A 24,115-nucleotide genomic window follows, 5' to 3' on the forward strand; every position below is an offset into this window, starting at 1 on the left:
CCTGGCCTCGTATTGCTCCTGGGTTTTGCTTTATCTCTCCAAACTCCTAGAGTCCAGTGCAGACCAGTCTTTTGGTCATGCCAAGACCCAGGCCCTTGGTCATTCATGCCCATCTGCTGCCACTGCTTTGTAGTCTTTCTCGAAAAGATAGGTCTCACATGGTCTCCTCTGCTTTATCAAAGAGCAGAAACAACAGAGATCACAGGGGTATGCATCCAGGAGAACAAGACCAGTGTCGAAAGGGAATGAGAAAATGGAAGCTCATTTAAGCAGCCCTCTCTGGTCTACTGTTTATTGACTCAAGTAAGTCATGAGTTGTCTGACTACATGAATAAAAACTTATTTTCCAAACGATGGCTCCTCCAAGGCCACTATTTTGTCAATAGTAACAACAGAAATACACTTTTGCCAGATTTGAAGGAAAGAAATTGCTAATTATACAAACTCCCACTGCTCTTACATCTCTTTTCCCAACAAGCACTTTACACGGACTCAAAAATGCTTCTGCTCGCCTCCCTTCCTAGTTCGGCAGATGGTCTCAGGAGTGTCTAGTTTAGAGTTCAAAGGGACAGGCGGGCGAGAGAATGCAGTTGGAGAGGACCCATCCCTGGAACATATGCATGTTAGAACAGTCTTCATATAGACCCAATCAAAGGCCACAGCAGCTCTGGAGAAAACTTGTCCCAGATTTGGTTAACTCAAAGGTGGCTTCTAAGACATTTTTTATGACAGGATAAGGAATTGTTCAATAATTTAATTTTTTTTAAATGAAAACCACACTCTTATTGTACTCTGGATACAGTTCGCTATACTTAATAAAAAATAATCTGTGTAATTCTCAACTTATACTCTAGGGTCTTGAAGAAATCAGATACGGAAAAATAAACATGGAAATGGCATTATGAATCCTTTTCTTTATTGTGCACTTCTTCCTCCATGTGCTCTATTAAAAAGATACTCCAACATATTATTGGTCAAAGATATTTAACATCAAAGTGGAATCAATGTGCTTCCAATCAGTTTGGCAATACTGTCCCTTTTCTTCATTCTCTCAAATAAGCAGGGCACAGCTAGACTTGATGTGGGAGTCATGGTCTACATGGATATAAGTTACTGTTTTTGTTTGGTCAAAATCAGCTACAATGAGATAACTTCTGCAAGAGGCCCAAACCCCAGCAGAAGGCCCTTGCATCTGGTACCCCAAATGCAGGAACTGAGAGATAGGAAGTAATCATTTTTGCTGTCAGCCCTGCTGCACAAGTAAGTTAAAGGTTTAAGTCACCTGCATGCTTTAGTGTCCTGGGGCAAATGATGGTGTTTTGGGTTCACTGTGTTAAACTGAGAATCACACTGAATGGCAGAAACACTTGGCTTGGCATGAATCTGTAAGAGTCTCTCTAATGTTTTGTCATTGAACATCCTTCCCCCTGTTTATTTAATCAGTAATTTATTTTCAAATTTAGAATTTGGTAACTCTAATATGCTTCTATCTGTAAAGAAAAATGAGATCTTTGTTGCTGATAGATGAGGCTTTCCAAAATTTAATTTATGTGTTGCACATCCCCGAGTTCTTCACCGAAGGCTACCTTGTTAGCTCTGATAACTCCTATTTCCTCTTCGGTCATCTGAAGCTAATTACAGCCGCTGTTTACTGCAGAAGGGATCAATAGCTTTCTACAGTAGATCACATAGAATCAGACCCATATGCAATTAGTCCAGTGTAGATACACAGAGATACCTTAATCAAAACAAAATATGCTCTGTAAGAGATATGCTTTCATAGATGACTGGAATTCCAAATATTTCGACACATTTAATGTGTTTATACAAAGTAAGAGTCTTTAGGAAACCTTTCACTAATCAAATTTGTTTGATGAATTTTCCTTGAAAACATTTTGAACTGAACAAACTCGGTACGTAGTATTATACATTTATGTTTATTAACATTTGGATATAAATGTACTTCAAACACCAATAGAGCTAAAAGACTATGCCTTTAACTTGGGTTGAATAGATTTCCCACCCCAGTGGTTTGATTAATTCTTACAAGGCAAACATCAGCGGGCAAAGGGGGTCAGTATGAACTGTGCACCTTGGATTCCTCCTCCAGCCCCTCTACTGATGTGGGGAGATTAATGCTCCCAGCACTCTATTCAGGTGGATTCTCTTCTTCTCTACTCAGTGTTGGAGAAGCATGGCTCCTAGCACTCGATCATTGTAGATTCTGAATGTCTCCATCAACCAGACTTCAAAAGTGCACTTCAGGACGAGAATGATGGAGATGATGAGCAGTGAACAAGCCAGATGCCTTGTTTCCAAAGTCCTGTTCTGTTCTGTGTATCTCTGCCAGCCAACTCATCTCTATAGACCTATGGTTGGTCCTCTTGATCCAGTAGCCTTTCTTTCCACAGTCAGTCACAGTCTGTCATGGAGGACACATAACAAGATGCAAGTAGATTCCTGATGACCTTCAAACCAAATCACTCTCAACAGTGACCAGGTCATCATCGTTGAGAGTCAAGACAACCCTTAGCAAAAGAACTGTACCCTGGCACAGATCTGCTTCAGAATAGAGGGCAGCATGTTCCTGTCCTCCAGCCCAGTCAAACCTGCCTTTGTCAAGCAACATGAAAACCAAGGTACTAGATTGTGTCAATTGGCACAGGTGCCATCAGATGTTGCAGGGCATTTACAAGTGGCCATCAGTTTCCTCATGGGTATGCACGCTTGCATTTCAAGAAATGATAAAAGACAACACTTGGCTGCTCTGTTTCCTCTTGCCTGTCCACAGTAACGTGATGCAGAGCTTTCTGCTAAAGCATGAGGCTCCTCGGAGTCTGCTTTTGAAAAGCTGTCTTCGTGAAGTTAATATTGGAGCTAACACTACTTACGAGAGGAAAACGAGCTCCATGTATTTTGTATTAAATCATCAGTAAAAAAATGAAGACAATATCATTACTTTCAAAATATAGAAAGCCAATAGTTGAAATCATTTAGTAGTAAAATTTTTTTTTCTACATATAACCTCATATGTGTAAAGAGTATTAGAATGACATGTCAGCTATATTTGACTCTTGTTAGTTAAAGGGCTTCTCACTCAGGTAAGGCTTAGGAGAGTGTCATTCAGTAATCAAGGTACTGCGAAGTTTCATGCACACTCGTCCCCTCTATTCTGATTCAAAGACGGACACTAACATTTTGATGTGACAGGTGTCATTTGTTTGGTACGAGAGTGTAGAACTGTTTACAGTACACGAACAGTGTGGAAAATGCTAGTGCATATAGAAAGGTAAGCACTGGTGCAAGCTTGTCTGCACAAAGTCCACCAAGATCCTCTTGGTGAGAATCTTTGCTTTGTGACAAAATAAGCTTGCACCCATGTTAGGCTAAAGTGATGTCATCAGAAACCAAGGCCATTACATGAGATACGGGAGATTCCTTAGAAATACGAAGTCCTTCTTTAGCTAGTAAAGGCCAGAGTTAAAGTGTTAAAATCATCAACATCATCATCATGTCAAACATAGGCCCAGTTTGTTTTACAGCCATATTTACGAACTGCCCCTTTGCAATACAGCATGCCCCAAAGCCTTTTCAATATGGAATGTAGCACTGCATAAGGTATCCCATAGAAGCCCTAAGGATCACAAGAAGATCTCTTTAAAAAAAATAAAAAAAAAAAAAGAAAGAAAGAAAGAAAGAAAAAGAAGAAACAAAAAGTTCCAGTTGGAACAAACTTTTTGCAGTGTCTCAAATGAGCTCCTAAAACTGGAATTTCAGATATACAAGAGGACAGGAAACAGATAGCTTGGTTTTTGTCTTTTTACATGTCCATATTGTTTTTTCAATGCAGCTACGATGTTTCTGCCAAAGATAAAGATAATAAGGTGGACAGGGCGGTTACCACCAGAACCAGCAGTGGGCTCAGACCGCAGCTTGGAGGAGCAGCCATTGATTTTGTGGTTATGTGGCTGGAAGGACCAGAGAGACCATTCTTTTCATAATCACGCTGTAAGAGAGAATATTTTCATTGTCACCCACATGTATTCCTCCTATCCCAGTGTATTTTAACCTTACTCTTTCTCTCTCCCACCCTCACCTCCAACTAGCTGTACCACTCACCAAAGCTGACCCTTTAAGATATTGCATGGAGATTTTCATTCACTGACTTGTAGTTTTATGGAAAGGAATCATGAATCTGGGTGAGAACTGGATATAATACACTTATATACTTTATGATAAACTGGCCAACACCTGCTTCGCACTCCTCCACTACGGATTATTGAAATCCACTTTGTGTCTTCCTTCATGCCTACCTTCCGGCTCTCTCCACAGCTAAGAATGCCTCTCCTTTTCATACTGACTTAGGAGGAAGCCCACTGTCCCTCACCATCACTGAAGAAGGGTAGGAAGATTCATCTCAGGAAATTGGTCCAGGCAAGTATCAGTTCATGCAGAGATGAGCCACAAATCGCATTGAGACCAGCAGGGCAGTCAGCAACTTTTATCTCCATTTGCCCCTTCAACTGTAGATTTTCTAGACAAAGAAGCCTGCCCCACTTATCAGCTGGAGAGTCCACACCAGAACTCCAACTTTCAGACTTCCAGTTGGCACAGCTATCCTTCCCTAGATGGGTGACTCTATCCCCACCACAGCACTCCCTCAGCCTCATAATGCCAAACCCGCCACAATGATTGGCACAGGAAAGAATCCTTCATCTCACCCATAAAATGGGGAGAGTAATGTGTCCCGCTCTAGCTACCAGTACCTCTTGGTGCTGCAGAGGTCAAAGGATCTGTAGACAGAGGACATCTGGTAAGCAGTGAGAACTATTGTATGTCCTCTGTGCTGGTTAATTTTACATGACTATGGTCACATAGTCTCCTGGCACTGGAACAATAGTATCTTGTGCTGGATCTAACTCTGAGATGAGGATCTTGGGTCCCACATTAGGTCTAACTTTGTGCCCTGGGACCTGAAGAATTCACTTGACTCAAAGGACAGAAACATGGAGGGTGCCTTAGATCGTCTTCCTAGACCTGAAACCTCATTGTCTTTGAGCCTTTATGTCATCACCAGGGGTGCAAAGGATTCTGTCTCTAGAAATGCAGGGAGACCCAGGGAGAAACACAACTTACATCAGAAAGACAGAGGTGTGTACTGCCCGACATATTGGATTTCAGCTTCTGTGCCTGCAGAAAGACAAACACATGCACACACACATAAAATCACTCATAAACAGTACAGAATAATAATTACTGATGATTCACTCATCACTTAGTTGTATAGGGCAGGGCCATTGATAGAAATATGTGAGTCACAACTATAAGCCCATACATAATCTTACACTTTCTAGCAACCACATAAGAGATAAAGGTGAAGATAATTGTAATAATGTATTTTATTTAACACAATATATTAACATTTCAACATGCAGTCAATATAAAAAGTCATTAATGAGATACTTTACACTTTCTTTTTCATACTAATTCTTCAAAACCTGGCGTATTTGACATTACACATCTCATATCAGACCTGCCCCTTTTCAAAGGCTCAGTAGCTACCTGTGGCTGATGGCTAGTGAGGGCAGCCCAAGACTAGGTTAGGTTACTAAAGACGAAGTTTTATTTTTGTTTTTGTTTTTTGAGAGATAGGAGGGGAGGGGTGGGGGAAGAAAGTATGAGAGGGAGGGCCAGAGTGGGGAGAGAACATAGGAGGGGAGAGCAGAGGTAGACGGAGAGAGAGGATCTTGAGCAGGCTCCACGCCTAGTGTAGAGCCCAATATGGAACTCGAGCTCATGATCCTGAGATCATGACTTAAGCCCAAATCAAGAGTCAGATGTTTAACCTACTGAGACACCCAGGCACCCCAAGTTTTGAAGTCATCCATATTTGGAACTCATGTATATCTCTGAATGTTCATTTTGGGGATGTGCCTTTGAGGTAAAAACGTGGCAATAAAAATCCCCCTTCATTAGTAATATAGAGATAGGTTTTCCTGAAGCTTCTTTGTTCATTTGTTTTATTCATTGCTTCAGTCGACAAGCTATTTTCCAAAGCTGGGTATCAGGTGATAGGAGCCAAAGGATATAGTCTCTGGGCTCACGGGACTGTCCTCTAGTTGAGTAACCCATTCATGGCTTAGGAGTTCTGGCACAGGGCAGGGACTCTTACAGATGGATCCCCTGGAGGAACTGTGCAGGGTGCTATGGATCCAGATCCAGTAATCACACAATTGCTTCCGGGGCAGTGGCAGTGAAAGCATTGAGCTCCCCATCTCCTCACGTGGGAACTAGTCCCCACTGAGCTTCTACCAGACAGCTGAGTTGAAGGGAAATTTCCATCGCTTAAACAGTGACAATGGGAACTGCTGACCCAGTACAGCCCTTTTGTTTTGTAAAGGAAGACAGAGTGCAGTGAAGTTAAGTGACTTCTCCAAGGTCACATAGCCATTTACTGGTAGAGTCAGGATACAGAACAGGTCTCTAAAACTCTTGAAAGAAAATGTGCTCTTTCCTCCATTACAGTGTTTTTTTCCCAGAAATCCTGGCATGCTTGACTCTTCATGCTCTACCTGCCCCCAAATCCACATGAAGAACTCCCCTCCAATAACCTCCTTCCCCCAAAACAAGAATCTGTTGACACCAAAGAGAGAGAGCTCATGTCCCAACACGATGACCCTGGTTAAGCATCACACTTGAATCAAGGAGTGTCTGGGCACCCAGCTCCGAGTGAATGGCAACTGGCAGGCTGCCTGTTGCAGGAAGAGGCAACTCGTTCAACTTCTGTAACTCGTTGAAGACATGCTAGGCTGATGATGATGGCCTGTTCACCCAAGGAGTAATTTACTGACCATAATGCTACTGGGGAGGTATCATAATCTTTACCTATATTTGCATATGCCAGCTGCGAATATGAAATAGAAACCTTTAAACAGCCATGAAGAAATAAGACACTGTGAGGCATCCCCAGGCTGTTCAAAGGTCACTAAATGTTATGTATAAGAGGATCAGAGGAGAAATTAGAAGAGGAATTGAACCTTACCCAAAAGCCTACTTTTAATCTATAGTAATAGCAAATCTGGTCCATTGCATTGTTACCTGCAGAGAATAATGTACAGAACTTTACATGTTTTATTTCTGTTCAAGATTGGAATTGTGCCCAGATACCAAAATGGCCTTAAAATATCTCATTCTCTTTTTTCTTTGCTAGGCCATAATCTACAAAAGACATAAACCCTTGCTAATGGCCTTTGCATAACTAAGAAGTTCACTAAAATGTGCAGAGAAAGCAGTCTGACTTCTAGTCTGGGACACATTGTGCCTTCAAGTTATTTCTGTGCTTGTGGTCATAGCTAAACTATGCCTCTGTGTCCTAAACCATAGGCCTAGAAGTTCGAAGGGTTGAGGGGCCCTCCTTCCTATTCTGGTCTGTATGATTAGCACTGATATGTAGGGTTTTACCCACTGTATACACAATCTGACGTACTCATTAGCCATACTGAGTCACTTCAGGAATCTGCTGAAATACTAGTAACAATGCCCGTCATTATTAAATCATTATAAAGGGGCTCCTACCAATGGATAAGAAAAGTTTTCTGTCTTAACAGACTGTTTTAGGGGACTCCAGATCTGTAGAGGTAGATTTCTGACCCGCATTGGTCACTGAGGCTTTCACACTGCATGTAGGTTTACAGGCATGCAGGCTCTTGCCTTCTATCTGGAAACAGTGGGGATTATTGCTCCATCACACATGAGAAAACATTTAGACCAGCTTCAGGTCTTTGAAATCTCTGAGCTCTTTTTCCCCCAAAGCAGGCATCCTGTTGGCATCTACCTAAAGGAAATGGTCAATGTGAGGCCTTGTCTCCCTGTAGCCCCATTGGCTTCACAATAACTGGAGGAAGCATCTCCAAGTTCTTCTTGCCTTGAGGACCATTCTCACTGGCATAAGTAGATAACCTGCAGAGTAAAGATAATAGTGTGTATCCAGGCCCCTGCAAATACTCTTGAGAAAATGCCTTCTCCCCTGTTAAATGCCTTCCCAACCCAAAGAAGCACTTAGCACTCCAGAAGCTTAGCAGTGCATGCACACCGGCCTTTAAATACTCTGCTTACATGGCATATTAACACAGCTTCCCAATTAGAGTGGAAACTCCCACACTGCAGAGGCAGAGCGGATCCTGGAGTTCTACCTGAACCTCACATGGATCACAGGAAGGTCTGGGAGTCTGATTAGAAAGCGAAGGGCACGGGCACTGAGGTGGGCACTTGACGGGATGAGCACTGGGTGTTATTCTGTACGTTGGCAAATTGAACACCAATAAAAAATAAATTTATAATAAAAAAAGAAAGCGAAGGGCAGATGTTACCAGTTATTGGAATATTTTATATTGTTTTATATTGTCATTTTAACAATACCAGTTATTGTTATTCTGGGTAACAACATCAAAAGATCACGTATAGACATGAGGTATTTTTTTCCCCAATCCTACATCAAACCTGAAGTGCCCATTACGAGAGCCAGTGGATCTGCTGCCTAGACTGACTAGCATCAGGTACAGGTGGTGCCCCCCACCACCCTGGGGGGTTGGTGCCTGTGAGGGTTCATAAACTGCAGATGGAGGGGCAGAGCCTGGGAATTAAGACCAGTGTATTGTCTAGCTGGCTGCAGGCTTAGGAGTCCTGTGTGCAGTCTGAATCCCTCCAGTGACACTGAGGGTCAGAAATCTGCTATGCAAATCCAGAGACCACTTATGAAAATCTGGCTTTTAGAGCCCATTTTAGAAGCCTAAGCAACCTGTTATTTTTACATTTTAAGGGCTTTTATCCTGAGCATTTTTGGAAACATCATCAAGCTATCACTTGTCTTGCTAGTCAGGAGTGATAAACATAAACACAGAATTACAGGGTAGCCTACATCTTCAACTACTGCAAAGAGTACTTACACACTTTCAGTATTGTCTCTCAGGTGATAAAAACTGGGATGGTCCAGGAAAATTAAAACAAACAAAATTTCTGAGATCTTGTAAGGTAGAAGGTAAGTTAGAAACCAGAAGAGGACTTCTTACTGCTGAGTTTTAAACCAGTAAAACTAAGGGTGGAATAATGGAAGTGCCGGCTCAAGGTCCTGTCTGCGGACCCAGCACCCTGCTCATTAATGACATACTCAGGGACCCAGCACAGAGCATGGCCAGCCCGGACCTATCTAGACCCCAAACCTGACAGTATGGCTTTAAAATATGACATCTCTTGAAAAAAAAAAAAAAAGGAAAGAAAAGAAAGAAGGATAAAGAAGGGAAGAAGAGAGTGGATTTCATTTTTCTAAAAGTCCATTTTAACCACCAGTACAGCATGTTGAAAAATGAATTCTTTAATCTCTTTTATGAAAGAATGTTTCCTAGCAGCTAATTCAGACTTCTGTGGTTAGGGGGGAAGCCACCTGACTCTGAGTGGAGGGGAAACAGCACCAGCCAACCACAGTACCACGGGGTTTTCATCTTGAGGATGGGGGGATGAAAGGGACAGGTGAGGACCATCTCCAGCCCAGCAGCCTTGTTGTCATTCTGGAAAACCGGAGAACTTGTATTCAGGCACTTCCTAAACATTGTCCTTCCAGCGGGGTTAAAAAATTGTCACCGGTAGTAATCTGCTAGTCCAGGCACGCTGGGTAATAGGATTTCCACGGCACTGTAATTGTAGGGCCAGACCTCCCCAGTCTCTGGCACCAGAGGGTTAATAAATGCATTAGATGCTGTTAACCTCTGTTACCTGGAGTCAGAATGAGGACGCTCCTGCTTTTGATCCCAGTGATTAGCATTTGGAAAGCCTGCCCCGGTGCCAATAGGCTTCCTGTTCAGAAGGCACAGACACACACATCTCTGGGAGCCCTCGGTCCAGCACCCACCCCCACGCCTCGAGCCGCAGCCCCCACATGGAAGCTCTGCCCACAGTAGGCTCTCCTGGAGCCTCGGGGATGAAGCAGGCTTTGGAGCAGCACACTTGGTCTGTTTAGGGAATCAGAGACTTAGAAGCACATTGACACAGAGCCTGGCCTTGGCTGCTCCAGGACTCCGTTTCAGTAGAGAAGTCAGTGCCTCATCTCGGGGTTTTAGGCAGCTGTCAGCCAGCAGGGCAGGCAACGTAAGGGGAGCCAGTTTCTGCTCTACCTCCAGAAAATAAAACCAGAGGAAGTCGCCCAATCCAATAGCAACAGACTGTCCAGGCTGCAGCCAAATGGTCATAATTAATGATGCTTCTGGTTCTTCTCTCCCTTGCTTTGCTGATTAGAGAGATTTGCTATATTAGGGACCTGTTTGCTTAATGACAAAATACAGGCAATAAACAGAGAAATACACAGACTGTAAAACGCAATCAACTTTGCTCCCCAGCACTAAGTACCTGGCTGCATCCATCACACTTGTCAATACCAGTTTATTAGCATATGGGTCTCTTCTGCAGCAGAAATCGGGCCTTGGGAGGGGAAACCGTGGCTTGAGTTCTTCCTGCAACAGCCATTCCCCAACTTAAATCTACATGTCTTACATTTTTGGGTAGGACCAGACATAGGAAGAAGGATGTGCACCTAATTCTGAAGGTTAACTGAGCAGAAGCAGAAAAAAAAATAGACTCCCCCGACTAGAGACTTTTATGGGCAGTACTCCCCATACAGCAATCCTATCGTGTAGTTGATATGCACTCCTCCAAATTAATTTCAACACAAAACAGACCGAAAAAAAGAAGCTGCCTATGAGTGAATCCAAGCTAAGTAATGGTGGTCTGGCCAGAGCTCTCCTAGTATTATGCTCTCTTCAGCTCTTTGGATCTTGCTTGTTGGATTTGGGAGAGCCTGGGGAGGTGTGAGTGCTGTTGGGGAGGTCACAAGCTGTGGGCTAGCCTTTCCAAAATCCCTGCCACTGTCTGTTTCGAAACTCACCTTCCTACTGATTTGTTTGTCCTACAAACTTGGTAACAACCACTTGGAACCACTGGTCTGAATAATGTGCAGTAAAGTCAGCTGCGTAAAACAAGTAGACACATAAATAAGACCTGCTCTGAGCCCCTGGGCTGGGATGTTTGTGTTCTGGCTCCTGTGCTCCACAAGGAAGGGATCCATGTCCTCCAAGCTGATCTCTGCCAGCCCCATGGACCCTGGTCAAGATTGGGGAGGGGCTAAGGGTCTACATGGAGGGCAAGGATGAGATGGGGCAAGTGTCCTTTTGAGAAGGGGGCGGTGGCTTTTCTACACACTCCTGGCAAGACACTGTCTGAACTGAACCTCAGCCAGAAGACATTCATTATGTTAAGCTCTAAGAAAGCCTTATAAAGATATTTCACTCAGCACAGGTTTAGGAAGGCCCACAGGGTGCCAAGTTTCATTAGTCTGGTATGCTCTGGGCAGGTTGAGCCTGGTCAGAAGATGGGAGTGGGGAGAAGGGCTTGGGAGGCTTGAAGTCATGTTTCCTTACCCAGAAGAAGTCCAGGCTCAGATCCTGGTTGGACTGTTTAGACAGGCCTCCAAAGTCAGTGCAGTGAACTGAAATGAGGCCAGAGTGAGGGGTGGGGAGAGGGGAGGGGCTGCACTGTAGCCTTGAAAAAAACGTGGCTTCAAGTTCCAGAGTCTAGCAGGTCTTGGATTCCTGGCACCCATGGGGTATTCCAAATTGAACTGCAATTTATGTTGAGTTTAGGGTTAAGCCTAGAGTAGTAATCCTCTTACCTGACCGGTTTGGAGCCCATAGATTGTCAATTGAGAAATTAAGTTAAAAGGTAAGATCACTGAATCACTCAAAAATTACACATTTGTATCAAACTTTTTATTCCAAAGCTGCTTAAAAAAAAGTGTGATAAGGGTACTGAACATGAGATCCGCTCTCTTATCACAATTTGTTTTTTTTTTTATTTTTTTTAAATTTATTTATGATAGTCACACACAGAGAGAGAGAAAGGCAGAGACACAGGCAGAGGGCTCCATGCACCAGGAGCCCAACATGGGATTCGACCCCGGGTCTCCAGGATCACGCCCTGGGCCAAAGGCAGGCGCTAAACCGCTGCGCCACCCAGGGATCCCTCTTATCACAATTTGAAGTGCACAATAGAGTATCCCTAAACTATAGGCACAATGTTGCACAGCAGACCTCTAGTACCTACTCCTCTAGCATAAGAGAAACTGTGCACCCACTGAGTAACAAGTTTCTGCTCTCCTCCAGCCTCTGGCAACCACAATGCCGTTGTGCTTGCCAGAGAATGCCAACCTGCCATTCTTCGCTTCCAGGAGTCTGAGTATTTTAGATATTTTAGGCAAGTGGAATCATGCAATATTTGTCCTTCTGTGTCTGGCTTATTTCACTTAGTGTGATGTCCTTCATATTCATCCACATTGTTGCATATCGTAGGATGTCCTTGTTTTTTTAAGGCTGAATAATAAGATTTCATTGTAGGTGTTATAACAAATGTTCTACCTTCAAATCTGAATGTCAGTCACTTATTGATTTGGGGGTACATTACCAAGGCCATCTTCCATTTAAAAAATTTGGGGGGCACCTGGGTGGCACAGTTGGTTAAGGGTCCAGCTCTTGGCTTCAGCTCAGGTCATGATCTCAGGGTCCTGAGACTGAGTCCTGTTTCAGGCTCCTAGCTCAGCACTGAATCTGCTTTAGATTCTCTCTCCCTCTCCCTCCGCCCCTCCTGCTCATGTGCGATCTCTCTAATAAATAATTAATATTAAAAAAAAGTTTCTTAAAGAAAGAGTTTGCTGATTGGAGTTCCCTGGCTTATGGTCTGCAGATGCTACACCTATAATTAATTCATGATCAACAATTTCCAGTTTTAGTTTCTTTAAACCAGGAGTGATGTTTGTTTGATATCCTCAGAGGAATCTCAGTGCAGATTTTTTTTACATTTTTTATAATTTTTCTCAGTCTTTTATAATTTTGTCGCACCCACACCTAATGCAAAGGTATCTATTAAAGGAATTTGGCGTTTTCACTGTATTTGGCTTAGTTTTCATCAAAACAACTATGCTTTCTTTTGTGCGCCTATTTCAATCCTTCATGTATACTGATTTAAATCTGTAAGGAAAATACCAGCTCTAAGAGCATAAAAAGGCTTGGGAACAAATGGGCCTGACTCTTCGAAGCCTGCCTCTCAGATGGAGAGAGCAAGGACAGAGGTGAGGAGGAGGTGACCAGCTTGGGGCACCCGGTCAGCCCTGGGCACTAGCTATTTACAAGAGAATGGAGAGGTTGGCTTCCGGGATGAGTTGGTTACATGAGGGTCAGTTAAGAGAGCTTCTACTATAGTTTAGAACTTATTCCTGCTATCAGCTTGATTGATAAAGTATGATAAAATGAATACAGGCTAGGAAGGTCCTATTCTTGGCTTTTCAACCTCCAGCTTTAATTATAATAATCCCAGCCCTCCTGCTTACCTCACAGAGTGGTTCTGAGAATCAAATGTGAAAGGTGGATGCTCTTTAAAAACCTCAGGGTGCTGTTGATGATTGCTCAGGATCCCTGTGGTCTCTAGGCTAGTATTCTTGGATTGGGTCAGGGGCTGGAGAAATGCAAAAGCTCAAGCTAATTTGGCTTGTGAACATGATATTGAATAGAACTGGCTCTTGATCTCCTGTGAGCCGTTGGATTTAAAAATGAATGCAATGAAAGAGATACAGTCCAGTACGATATATCAACAGCCCTCCATTAGCTAAGCAGTCCCCCGGGCTTGCCCGTCAGTCTCCAGCATGCCATAAAAAGGATGCCTGCAGCCCTGCACTTGTAATTTAACACTAATGGCAAGATAGCCAGTAGCGCTGGGTGCAGACACTGTCTACAGCAGGCAGCCCAACATGGCACTTGGGCTGGCCTATCTCCCTTCCGTACCTCCCCGGATCATCTTGCATCTATTTTGCTTTTCTCTAAGTTGGGGCAAACACAGGTTGCAAAGTACATCAAAGAACTGTGTTTTCCTTCATGGTTAACTTGTTTGATTTGTAAAATATTCAGACAAGAAGCAATTACGACCTGTATTTTAGACAATTATGCCCAATTAACAGTAAGATTATGCCAAACAATGTGTGAAAGACATTTTGGTTTGGGGTAAGGGAGGCGTTTTCTAGAGCAAACATTCAGTGAGAATGGTATAAAGGCAACTCGGGGGATGGCCCTAAAATGAAACATTTGTTTTCTCAAATGTGCGGTCAGAAATGCAAATGTGCAAGAGCAACAGAAAAGATTCATTGTGGTCTCTGATGAGAAGTGCATGAAGCCTGTCTCATCAGACACGCATTCTCATCGCCATCAGATCATATTTATTAAGCCTCTCATTCTCCTGTGCATTTATGTGCAGCTGAGTGCGGCCCCGTAATGGCTCTGTGACTTATGGTGCTAACTAAAGGTTCATATAAAACGCCGTGGTCTGCAGATATAACCGACCCCGGGCTTTTGTTCACCCTCTGTTCAAAAGATGGAGCACCCTTGGTACTCTGAAAAACCAGGTGAAAGCAAAAATTTAAAAACTTTAAAGAAAAGCATGCTTTGAGTAGACAAAGACAGATAATTGAGGAAAACCAAGTAGATTCACAGTGAGAACTGTGACCAGTTGCCATTCATGACTGCTCCCGCCCATAACTGAGCCCACCTAAGACTCATGGAACACTCCCAACTGCTCACACGACTTTCTGAGTGGGGCTCTCTCCTTTGCACAGATCAGGAAACAAGGGCTCAGAGAGGTTGGGACTTGCCATGTTTCTGCCGCTGGAATGCCTGCACTGAGAGAGCATCTATCCAATCTCCGTCCCCTTGACTCCAAAATCCATGCACATGAACTCCATGCTAGACATGGCACACATTATCTTCCATAACCCTAAGATCAACCCGTGGAAGTAGTTCTGGTTATTCTGCTGACAGCTACAGAGGTGCCCGTGGAGGCGTAATAAGCCAGGGGTCATGCATGCAATAGACAGCAACAGCCACTCTGGGGAAACTCCTACGATGTCTACTCAGCAGACACCATCCTCAGTTTCCTGTCTCGACAGCCCTGTCCATGGTAAGACTCCTCTTGGGCTTCAAAAAGGAAGGGTCCAGTGAAGGAGAACCTTCTGTTGAACCTCACAAGAGAACCGGAGCCATTTTCTTCCCACACATGAGCCCCAAGGCTCAAATACAAGGCAGAGACTGTTATTCAGGGAGACATGGTTGGCTGGAAGTCCTAAGGATAAAAGGTCAGTAGGGGATACAAGAAATTGGATTTATTTATAGTAGGTGATCTAAGTGTGCTCAGAGGTATTCTTGTAGATTACCCAGAACAAGAGAGCATATTTATGGCCAAGATGGTGCAGATGTCCTATTCCTTTTTATTAAGCATGTTTATTACCCGGCAATTGGGTTAAGCAATTGTCCAACTGCTGAATTACTGTCCCTCTGATGGACCAGCCTCACTGCCCTCTTAAACCACAGGTGCATTTGGCCTAATGGCTCTTCCTAGAATGCACTGAGGGGGTCTAGTCTTCCCATCCCCATCCTTAAGTCATTATTCCCATTTTTTGACAAAAGCGGTAAAGAAAAGCTGTTTGGGAGAACACATCACAAGCGGGTGATAATAAAAAATAGGTTTTTGCAGGGCACATGCCCTGGATGATGCCCAAGTTCATGACCCCAATGAATTTGGGGTAAAGGTCACCAAATCCCCCTTTAGCAGAGGCTCCTTCTGTCTCCTGCTCAAGCACAGACCAACTGGGAAGATAAAATAACGATAAAAACAGTTGCTGTGCTGAACTGGAGGCTCAGTAACTACGCCGGAGAATTTTAATTTGTTTAATTATGACAACCCCCCTGGGCAGCAGTGCTCATTATTCCCATATTACAGATGATGAAACCCAGGGTTAAGGAGATGAAGTTACTCTCCACTGAAGTCCACAGGAAAGTTTGATTCTTTTGTAGCAAGAAACCTGATCCTTCAGTGTTTTCTATTCTTATGCACAATCTCTTTTTCTTAAAAACTAAAGCCTCTGAGAACTAATCACACTTCTGTTGGCCTACTGTCTGCACAATCCCTTGTCAAGCTTCAGCACACTCAGTGTTTGGAATCTATTATCTCAAAGTGAGCTTGGTTTGGGCATAAATTGAATGATGTTGTTGCCTATGCTCTTCATAGGACTTCACAGTCACTAAGTGCCACCCTTTACCTTGTTATAACGTAGGGGGTGCCATGTGCTGGGGAATGTGTGGAATAGGTACAGATGTCAGGAGACACCTGCACCCAATACCTGTCCCACGACAGCAAGAATGCCTGCCAACTGTGGGCATCATTGCTGATGTGACTGTGACCTGGCAAAGGTTACCCAGATGTGCTGAGACAGAGAGCCCTCAGTTTCTGCCCAAGAAGCACCAAATATCAGCTAGAAGTTTTCTGGAGCTGAAAAAAAAGGGGGAATTGAGTGGGAAGCAGAGAAAAGGGGGCCCCTATCATTTCAGGGTGATGCGAGAGAGTTTACCACTGCAGGTGCCCTCTCTCCTGTTCACTGCTCAGGTGGGCAGGTCAGAGTCGGCCTCCCCACACCCTGCCATTACATCACAGTCACTGTTTATAACATAGTGGAAAAGTGCTGGGAGCCCCACGTCCTTGGACTGTACCCCTGCTAGAAGGAGCCCAGCCACATGGGTTCTTCCTCTGATTGCTGCCATTTCTCTGCAACAGGGCTCTGATCCAGAGCTGGTCCACCCAAGGATCACTGCACCCAAGGGTCCTGGGACCATATTCCTGACGTGTGCTCCATGGTAGCTGTGTTTTTGTAAATGGTCCAGAGCCTCCTCTTTTCTTGATTTTAGTTGTGTGACAAAATAACGCTGGAAAACCCCAGGAATATAACAACACAAACTATAATTTCAACAATGGGAGATAGTGCCTTTTCCCCAATGCTATATGGTAATACCTTTACTACACATAACAATAATATACAATTCTAGTATAATGTAGGGCTCCCCATTTTGCCACTCACTCCCAGAATGGTGAAGTATGAACGATCTGGAGGCAAGAATAAGGGACTTTATTAGAGTTAGGAGCTGGGGTTGAAGCGGTGTGATCGAACGGTCACCTGTCAAACAAAGAACTTTCTCAAGAGAACGAATTTACTCCCTGTTTCCACTGAAGCTCTTCTGGCTTCGCTGATGTCCACCTTGCACTTGGCAATAGGCTTATTCTGGCTGTAGGAGATTAGGGATAAAATATTTTTAAAGAAGGAGAAAAAATATAACTCAGAGATACCGCACTCTATGTGCTTAATTGGGAGGGCTTTGTGGTTGAGAAAAATAGATGCCACGATCTGCCTTTGTTGAAAAGGTGACATCTGGGTTCATTAAAGGTATATGCTTAGATTTTGATAAAGGGTATTTTTCTAAGTCATGAAATTGGTTTTTAGGAACTTTATACTCTCCTTCATTTGAACAATTATTAAACTATAAAATAGAATTGCACAATTGCTAAAACCGTAATCTGAAATTTTACAGCCAGCTATAAAACGCTATATTATTAAAACTATACTGAAGATGCTCAAGCCCATTACAACTTTTTAAATGAATTATAAAACTCTCTACTGCTGATAAAATAATCTTAAATTACAGTATTGTGTATTCTAACAATATGTTCAACCAAAGTTTGCTACCATGCAGACATGCCAATCACAAAAAAAAAAAAATCGTTACTTGAATTAAGTTTGTGGAAAGCTCGCATGTGACAGCATGTGCTTCAAGCAAGGCAGACAGCAGACGTTTGCAGGCTGGGCGAGATGGCCCTTCTGCCCCACGGAGGAGTCTTTCCTCATGTTCCTTCCATCACAGGACTAGCCAAGGGTGAGTCTCTCGTGTTCAAAAGCTCACAAGAGGGACTTAGCGGAACCCTGTGCACAGAGGGAAGGCCCATGGCAATAGTAATTTTTTCCCACTTAAATTCATGCCATAAATTAGATTTTTTGAATGTCAAATATTTAATTATTTAGTACCTGCCCCTTACACATATGTTATGGACTGAATGGTGTCCCCCCCACAATTCATATAGTAAAGCCTGATTCCCCAGCTCCTCTGGATGTGATTATATTTGTAGATAGGCCTCTATGAAATAGAGGTGACCCTTTGTTAAAATGAAGCTATTAGGATGGGCCCCAGTCCAGTCTGACTGGGACCCTTACAAGAAAAGGAGACATGGACACACACAGGGACACCGGGGATGCAGAGGCACAGGGAAGGCCATGTGAGGATGCAGTGAGGAAGCAGCCCTGTGCAAGCCATGGAGAGAAGTCTGGGGAGTCAGCCACCCTGTCTACACCTTGGTCTTGGATTTCTGGCCTCCAGAACCGTGAGAAATAAATGTCTGCTGCTGAAGCCCCCCCCCACCCCCACCCTGGTCTGTGGTGCTCCTGCGCAGCCTGAGCACACCGTGGCAATGTATGACACTGCCCTCTGGGATGGGTGACACGCTTACCTACCTACAATTAAGCCTGACTCCCAAGATGAAATGTCTGTGTTTTGGTGCCAGTGACGTGCCGCAAGCTTCCATGTCTAATAGGGTTTGAATACACAATTGAAGGCGCATTTCAGCATGCTGTAAGGCAGCCTTGACGGGGTAATACCCAATTTTTGAGCTCTGAATTCAAGCACTCTCCTGGATGAAGGGCTTTGAAAACGCTCTATAAGCAGTTATTTCGAAAACTGTTTTTACAACAGCCTCTTTCCTCCCAGGGCTAACGTGGGTGGATTCTGGGAGGCAGCTTCCCTCTGAGCTCATCTGCTGGCACCTGGAGCCAGGAAGATTAAGTCCCAGGAGGCCGCTGGCAGCCTTTCCACGCTGGGAGCACCCGGGCCCATCACGCCGGGCCCCTAGGCCACTTGGCAGCCCAGTCCAGAGCTCTGCAGTGAGGCTTCCAGGGGAGCCCAGAAGCAGCCTGGGTGGGGGGCCCTGAGGTTTACAGCCTCTGCTAAGGGAAGACACCCCCCATAGCTCATTTCTCCGAGAGTAGGGGAAATAAACACACTCAATCCGAGCAGGAGAGTATTATGCAAAGGAAATGTTAGGTGTAGCCAACATTTGGATTTCTTTTTTTATGAGACCAAAACAACAGTGGTGCTAGAAAACACTCTGTAATACACAGAAATGATAGAGACCTCACAAAGACCATAAACCAAACACCACAAATAACAGGCAGCACCAAGGTTATTTTCTTAAAAGGCTCAGGAAATGGCATCTGTGTTGCCAGAGTCACTGAGATTTAGGACATGTGCTGAGGGTTCAGCAGTAATGTGTCTGGCACTGGCCATGTGATCCTGCTCAACTCCCAGCTCTCCTGAGACTCCTCTGCTCCAAGTCCATGCGTGAGACCTGAGGGTGGTGGGGTACAAAGACTTCCATCCACTCTGGTCATCTGGCAAGTGTCTCCTTTGAAATGTCACCTGTGGGTTACCCATTCAGCGTGCCAGGTGGGTGAACAAACATTCCTCAGAAGCAGGCGAGGGTGTGTGGGGCTCTGAATGCTGTGGAGTCCAGCAGGGCCTTGGATGGTGAGAACTGGATCAAGAGCCTCAGTCAGAACCACCTGTGACACCATCCACAGGTCCCACTCCAAGGGGAGTGTTGCCCTGGGAAAACTTAAGGTCCAAACTTAACTTAAATGTCTAAACTTGGGCATTCGGTGGCAACTGCAGTCTCTTTTCCTTATTCTTACTTGCACCACCTGGGAAAGATCTGGTCCCATGTGGTCGGTCACTCTTCCATCTCCATATGCCCCTTACCATGTAGGGAAACCCAAAAAGACTCTCAAAAACCTCCACTTCCCTTGTTGTAAAACAGAAAAGTTTATGAGCAAATGAGGTCTATGAGGCAGCTCTCATTTGCTGGACCAGTGATCCTCAGTCAGGGATGATTTTGCCCTCCAGGGGACACTGGGCTATGTCTGGTGATGTTTCTGATTGTTACAAGTGGGTAATGGTGCTCCTGGCATCCAGAAGGTAGAGGCCAGGGGTGCTGTCCAACACCCTAGAAGGCCCAGGACAGCCCCCACAAGAGAGACTTTCCAGGCCAAAAAGCTAAGAGGGCCAAGCCTGAGTAAGTCTGACCTAGAGGAACTCTTGCATTCATGGCCAAGAAATCACTCTCTCAGACCTCAGCCCAAGGAACTGAAGTTCCCAAGATTGGCATAGAGGCGCCCAGCCCATCTTCTGCTAAGAATTCCAAGGAAGCAAGGGACTTCCCACAAAGAAGCATCTCACTAAATTACATTTTAAAACCACCACCCTGATAAGGCCTCACCTTTTCTTATCCTTAACAAGCCGGCTCTACAAACTTGCAAAGTCCCCACAGGGCCCCACTAGGACCAGAAAAGCCACTGGAAAATAGGACCCATAAAGCAATGTGTAACCCAGCCTGTCCCCTCTCAGGGCACTTCTCTATTGCCACAGATGGGGCAAACAGGACTAGTGATATCCAAGTGCCAGAAGCATCACAAAACTTGCAAATAATAAAGACTTATTTATTTGAGTCTGAGCCAGGCTCTACAACAAAACATACTTTACAGGCAGGCTCAGAGCTAATCCTCATAACATTCCAGGAGGCTCTATGACTGTCATCCCCATTTCAGGAATGAGGAAGATGAGGCTAAGCGGTTTGCTCAAGGATTCATGGCTGGTAAGTGGTGAAATGATTCCTGTGCTCAAAATTTCAACTCCAGCTTTCTTATGAGAAGTTTCATTGTTTGCCCCTAAAATTAAAATTAGAATTTGACTACATTTTGTGCCTGGTTTCTGAGAGGTAACCTCTACGTCATTGGAAGTTCTTGAGTGATAGGAGTATCTTTGATATTTCATGAGCCCTTTAGATCATACCTGAGTTTATGGTAATGAGATGACTCAGAACAGGCCCTGGTCATCAGGAGACCACCTATGGGCCAAGGGCTTGTGGCTCTGAATCGTGTGAGGTCAGCCCAAGCGCCTGACCTCTAAGGAGCAGAGAGGGGTAGAAGATTACATTCAATCACAGGCCTAATGGCTCAATCAATCATGCCTATGCAATGAAACCCCAATTAAAACTCTGGTCACAGAAGCTCAGTGGAGCTTCCTGAATGGTGAATGTGTCAATGTGCCAGGAGGGTGATATGTCCTGATTCCACAGGGAGAGGGAATGAAAGCTTTCTTTTGGAGACTCTCTCATACCTCAGCCTAAGGATCTCTCCATTTGGCTCATCCTGATTTGTATCCCTTAAAATAAAATCATAATCATAAGTATAGTGCTTTCCTCAGTTCTGAGTCATTCTAGTGAGTTGAATCTGAGGGGTCATGGGAAGCCTGGAATTTGTAGCTGGTTGGTCATAAGTGCAGGTGGCCTGGGGATCCCTGAGGTGTGGTCATCATCTGAAGTAAGGGCAGGCTTGTTGGGGACCGTGGCCTTAACCTTTCGTGTCTATGCTGCCTCCGAGAGCTGATGTCAGAACTGAGTTCTAGGGATACCAGTTGGTGTCAGAATAGGCACCATTTCCTTTCTTTATGCCAGTTTATGAACCAGTCTGGCACCTCCATCTGCCAGATGTTCCACAAGCATGTAAGGACTGATTTTAATCTATATTGAGTGAATAATGTTACCCAGAAACAAAAAGGTAAAGTGCTCTGATTTAGGTAATATAATGTAGTCATTTAAAACACATACAAGGGAAAGATGTTCCTTTTCCTATTTTTCCTCTCCTGATCAAGCTTTTCTGTGTCTCAGGCCTATTGTCTGAGAAAATAGGAATAATAATAGTACTGACCTCATAAGGCTACTGTGGGGATTAAATGAGTGAATGTATATATATAATGTGCTTAGAACAGTAACTGACTCATGGGAAAAGCTTATGCATATTTGCTTTATTAATACCCAACCATAAAAACCAGAGGTGATGCACGTTATCAAAACAAATAGTTCTGGGTTCTATCATATTGGATGCTTTAATGTTTCTCAAAGTAGCATTTGGAGACTACTGGTACATATAACACTATGTAGGTGGCATTACTAACATTTTTAATTTTAATATTTATATATTGATTTTAATGTATAGAGAACTAGTACATTGATTCACATATGTTTCACATGTTTTTAACAGCTTTGGATGAGTCTAAAAATGATAGTGTTTATATAAATAAGTATACCTAGTAATTGAGTTTAAAGATAAATATGAAGCAGACAACAGTACCAGCAGAATGCAGATATGGGAAAGAATCAAAGTCCTGATGTCAGAGGCTGGAGAGGTGGGGCTGGTTCTCAGACACGACCTGTTCTGCAACTAAGACTGTGTCCTGTTCACAGCTATGCCACCTCTTCCCAATGTCAGCATTGGTTAAAGAGATGTGGCAATGGCACCTGGTAGACAGTCTTGCTCCGGTACCCAGGCTGGACCAAGATCTGACTACTGTCATGGCTCTCGTCATAACACCAAGAAGCTGGTTGTTAGGATGACACTCCCAACAGACTCCTGGGCATGGGGAGATGGAGTTTGGAAAAATCAGAACCCCTCAAGACCTGGTCCTTTCTTTATTGACATTTGGTTTCCCTTTCTCCTTGTCCTGGTGTTCAAAGTACACCTGTACTTCCTTCCCTCCTTCCTTCGGACTTTCTCTAATGACCAATTCTTCGAATCGGCAGGATACCACTCAGTTCCAATGGTTCTTACAAATTAAGGAAGCACAATCTAAAGAGCTCTGTCTTTCTTCCTCCATGGACTCCCAGATGCTGGGCACAGTCCTTCCTTTACGGTCCCAGGGTCCAGAATTAAAGCTTTCACACTTCTCAATCACACTAAGAGTGGTGGCTACTTACCAAGTGGAGAGGGTTGGACAGTCATGCTGGGGCCTTTGCATATGGGCACCAGGTTTTTAATCCTCACAACAGACCTGAGAGGCAGGTGATTATTTTACAGCAGACATTTAGAGAAGGAAGGAAACGTGCCCCAGGTCACAGAGCAATAGGAACTGAGCCAAGGTTCTCACTCAGGTCCATCTGACCCCAGAGCTCATGTTCCTCCCAGCAGAGCAACTCCTAGGCTTAAGGAAAAGTGCCACAGGAGGTGGCCGCAGGGTGGCTCTGCCCATTGGAATGGGTGCACTGAATCTGGGGACGACCATCCTCATGCCAGGGGCCTGGTGTGGAAGTAAGCACCTCACCCTCTCCCCTTCCAGCTTCCCACCCTCCCACCAATCATCCTGTGCAAAATCCCACCACCCTGGCCTTGCTCTCAAGCACCTCTTCTCCAGTGGAAGATTAACAGGACGCCAAAGCACCCCATTGCTCTGCTAGCATAAATTGCAAGAAAAACATTTAGAATATTGATTAAGTGCTTCATGCTTGAAGATTTAAATTTACCTCCTGTATTTCCAGGATTAGCTGACATAATGGGGTCAGTCTGCTGGCACAAATGATTTACAGAACACCCATTGGCAGCTTTCCTTTTAAAACTCCACACTTCAAATTTTCACTTGGTCACAACTAGAGGAGTCCTGGGTATTTAGCAGGTTTGGATAATTGCCTTCCTGCCGCCACATCTAGAATTTTGGGGTCTGGCCCTGGGAAGAGTTTTAAAATCATTTCTGGTCTGGTCTGGCCCTGTCAGGTACAAAGGGACTCTGTTTAGGTGACAGGGGACTGAAGCAGCAGAGGCATATGCTATTCTTCTGGGATGGAAGGTCTTGCTTCAGATCTAGATTATTTTTAATAGTCTAATATTCAATATTCTAATTAAATATTTGAATACTCTAATATGCAGGAGTTAAATGGATAGGCAAATCTTGCCTGCCCTCTGCCCCTCTTACCTACAACCTACAAGCCTACAACCTACAAGCACCCAGCCCATTTCTGTGAGCTTCAAACCATACTCTGAAGAGAGGGAACTATAGCAAATAAGGGAGGCCAGGGAGATGTAGACCTGGATTCAAATCCAGTGGATATTGCAGGTTCACTCCTCCAGGAGAGATGCCCACCTTAGGGCCTTTGCTTCCACAGCCCACTGAGGGCCAGCAGTGTCCCTGTGGTGGACTCTCAGGGCTAGCTAGCATGGCCTGACCACCAAAGCAGATGATGGGTGGTTGGCAAAGAAGGGAACAGCTGCCCT

General features: G+C 44.3%; 1 protein-coding gene across 4 annotated transcripts in view; it reads right to left on the reverse strand.

Moving 5' to 3' along the window:
* Positions 1-1,918: 1,918 nt before the first annotated feature.
* The window catches only part of GFRA1 (GDNF family receptor alpha 1), a 204,158-nt gene continuing 181,961 nt past the window's right edge, over positions 1,919-24,115 (reverse strand). For all 4 annotated transcript variants that reach the window (XM_055300300.1, XM_055300301.1, XM_055300298.1 and 1 more), the window contains 2 exons: positions 5,137-5,190; positions 1,919-4,006 (listed from right to left, as the gene is read on the reverse strand). In XM_055300300.1, coding sequence (XP_055156275.1) covers positions 3,851-4,006; positions 5,137-5,190 — 210 coding nt within the window. In that variant the 3' untranslated portion in view covers positions 1,919-3,850. The remainder of the gene's footprint in view (positions 4,007-5,136; positions 5,191-24,115) is intronic.

This window comes from Nyctereutes procyonoides, unplaced genomic scaffold (assembly GCF_905146905.1).
Source record: "Nyctereutes procyonoides isolate TBG_1078 unplaced genomic scaffold, NYPRO_anot_genome, whole genome shotgun sequence".
NCBI lineage: Eukaryota > Metazoa > Chordata > Mammalia > Carnivora > Canidae > Nyctereutes > Nyctereutes procyonoides.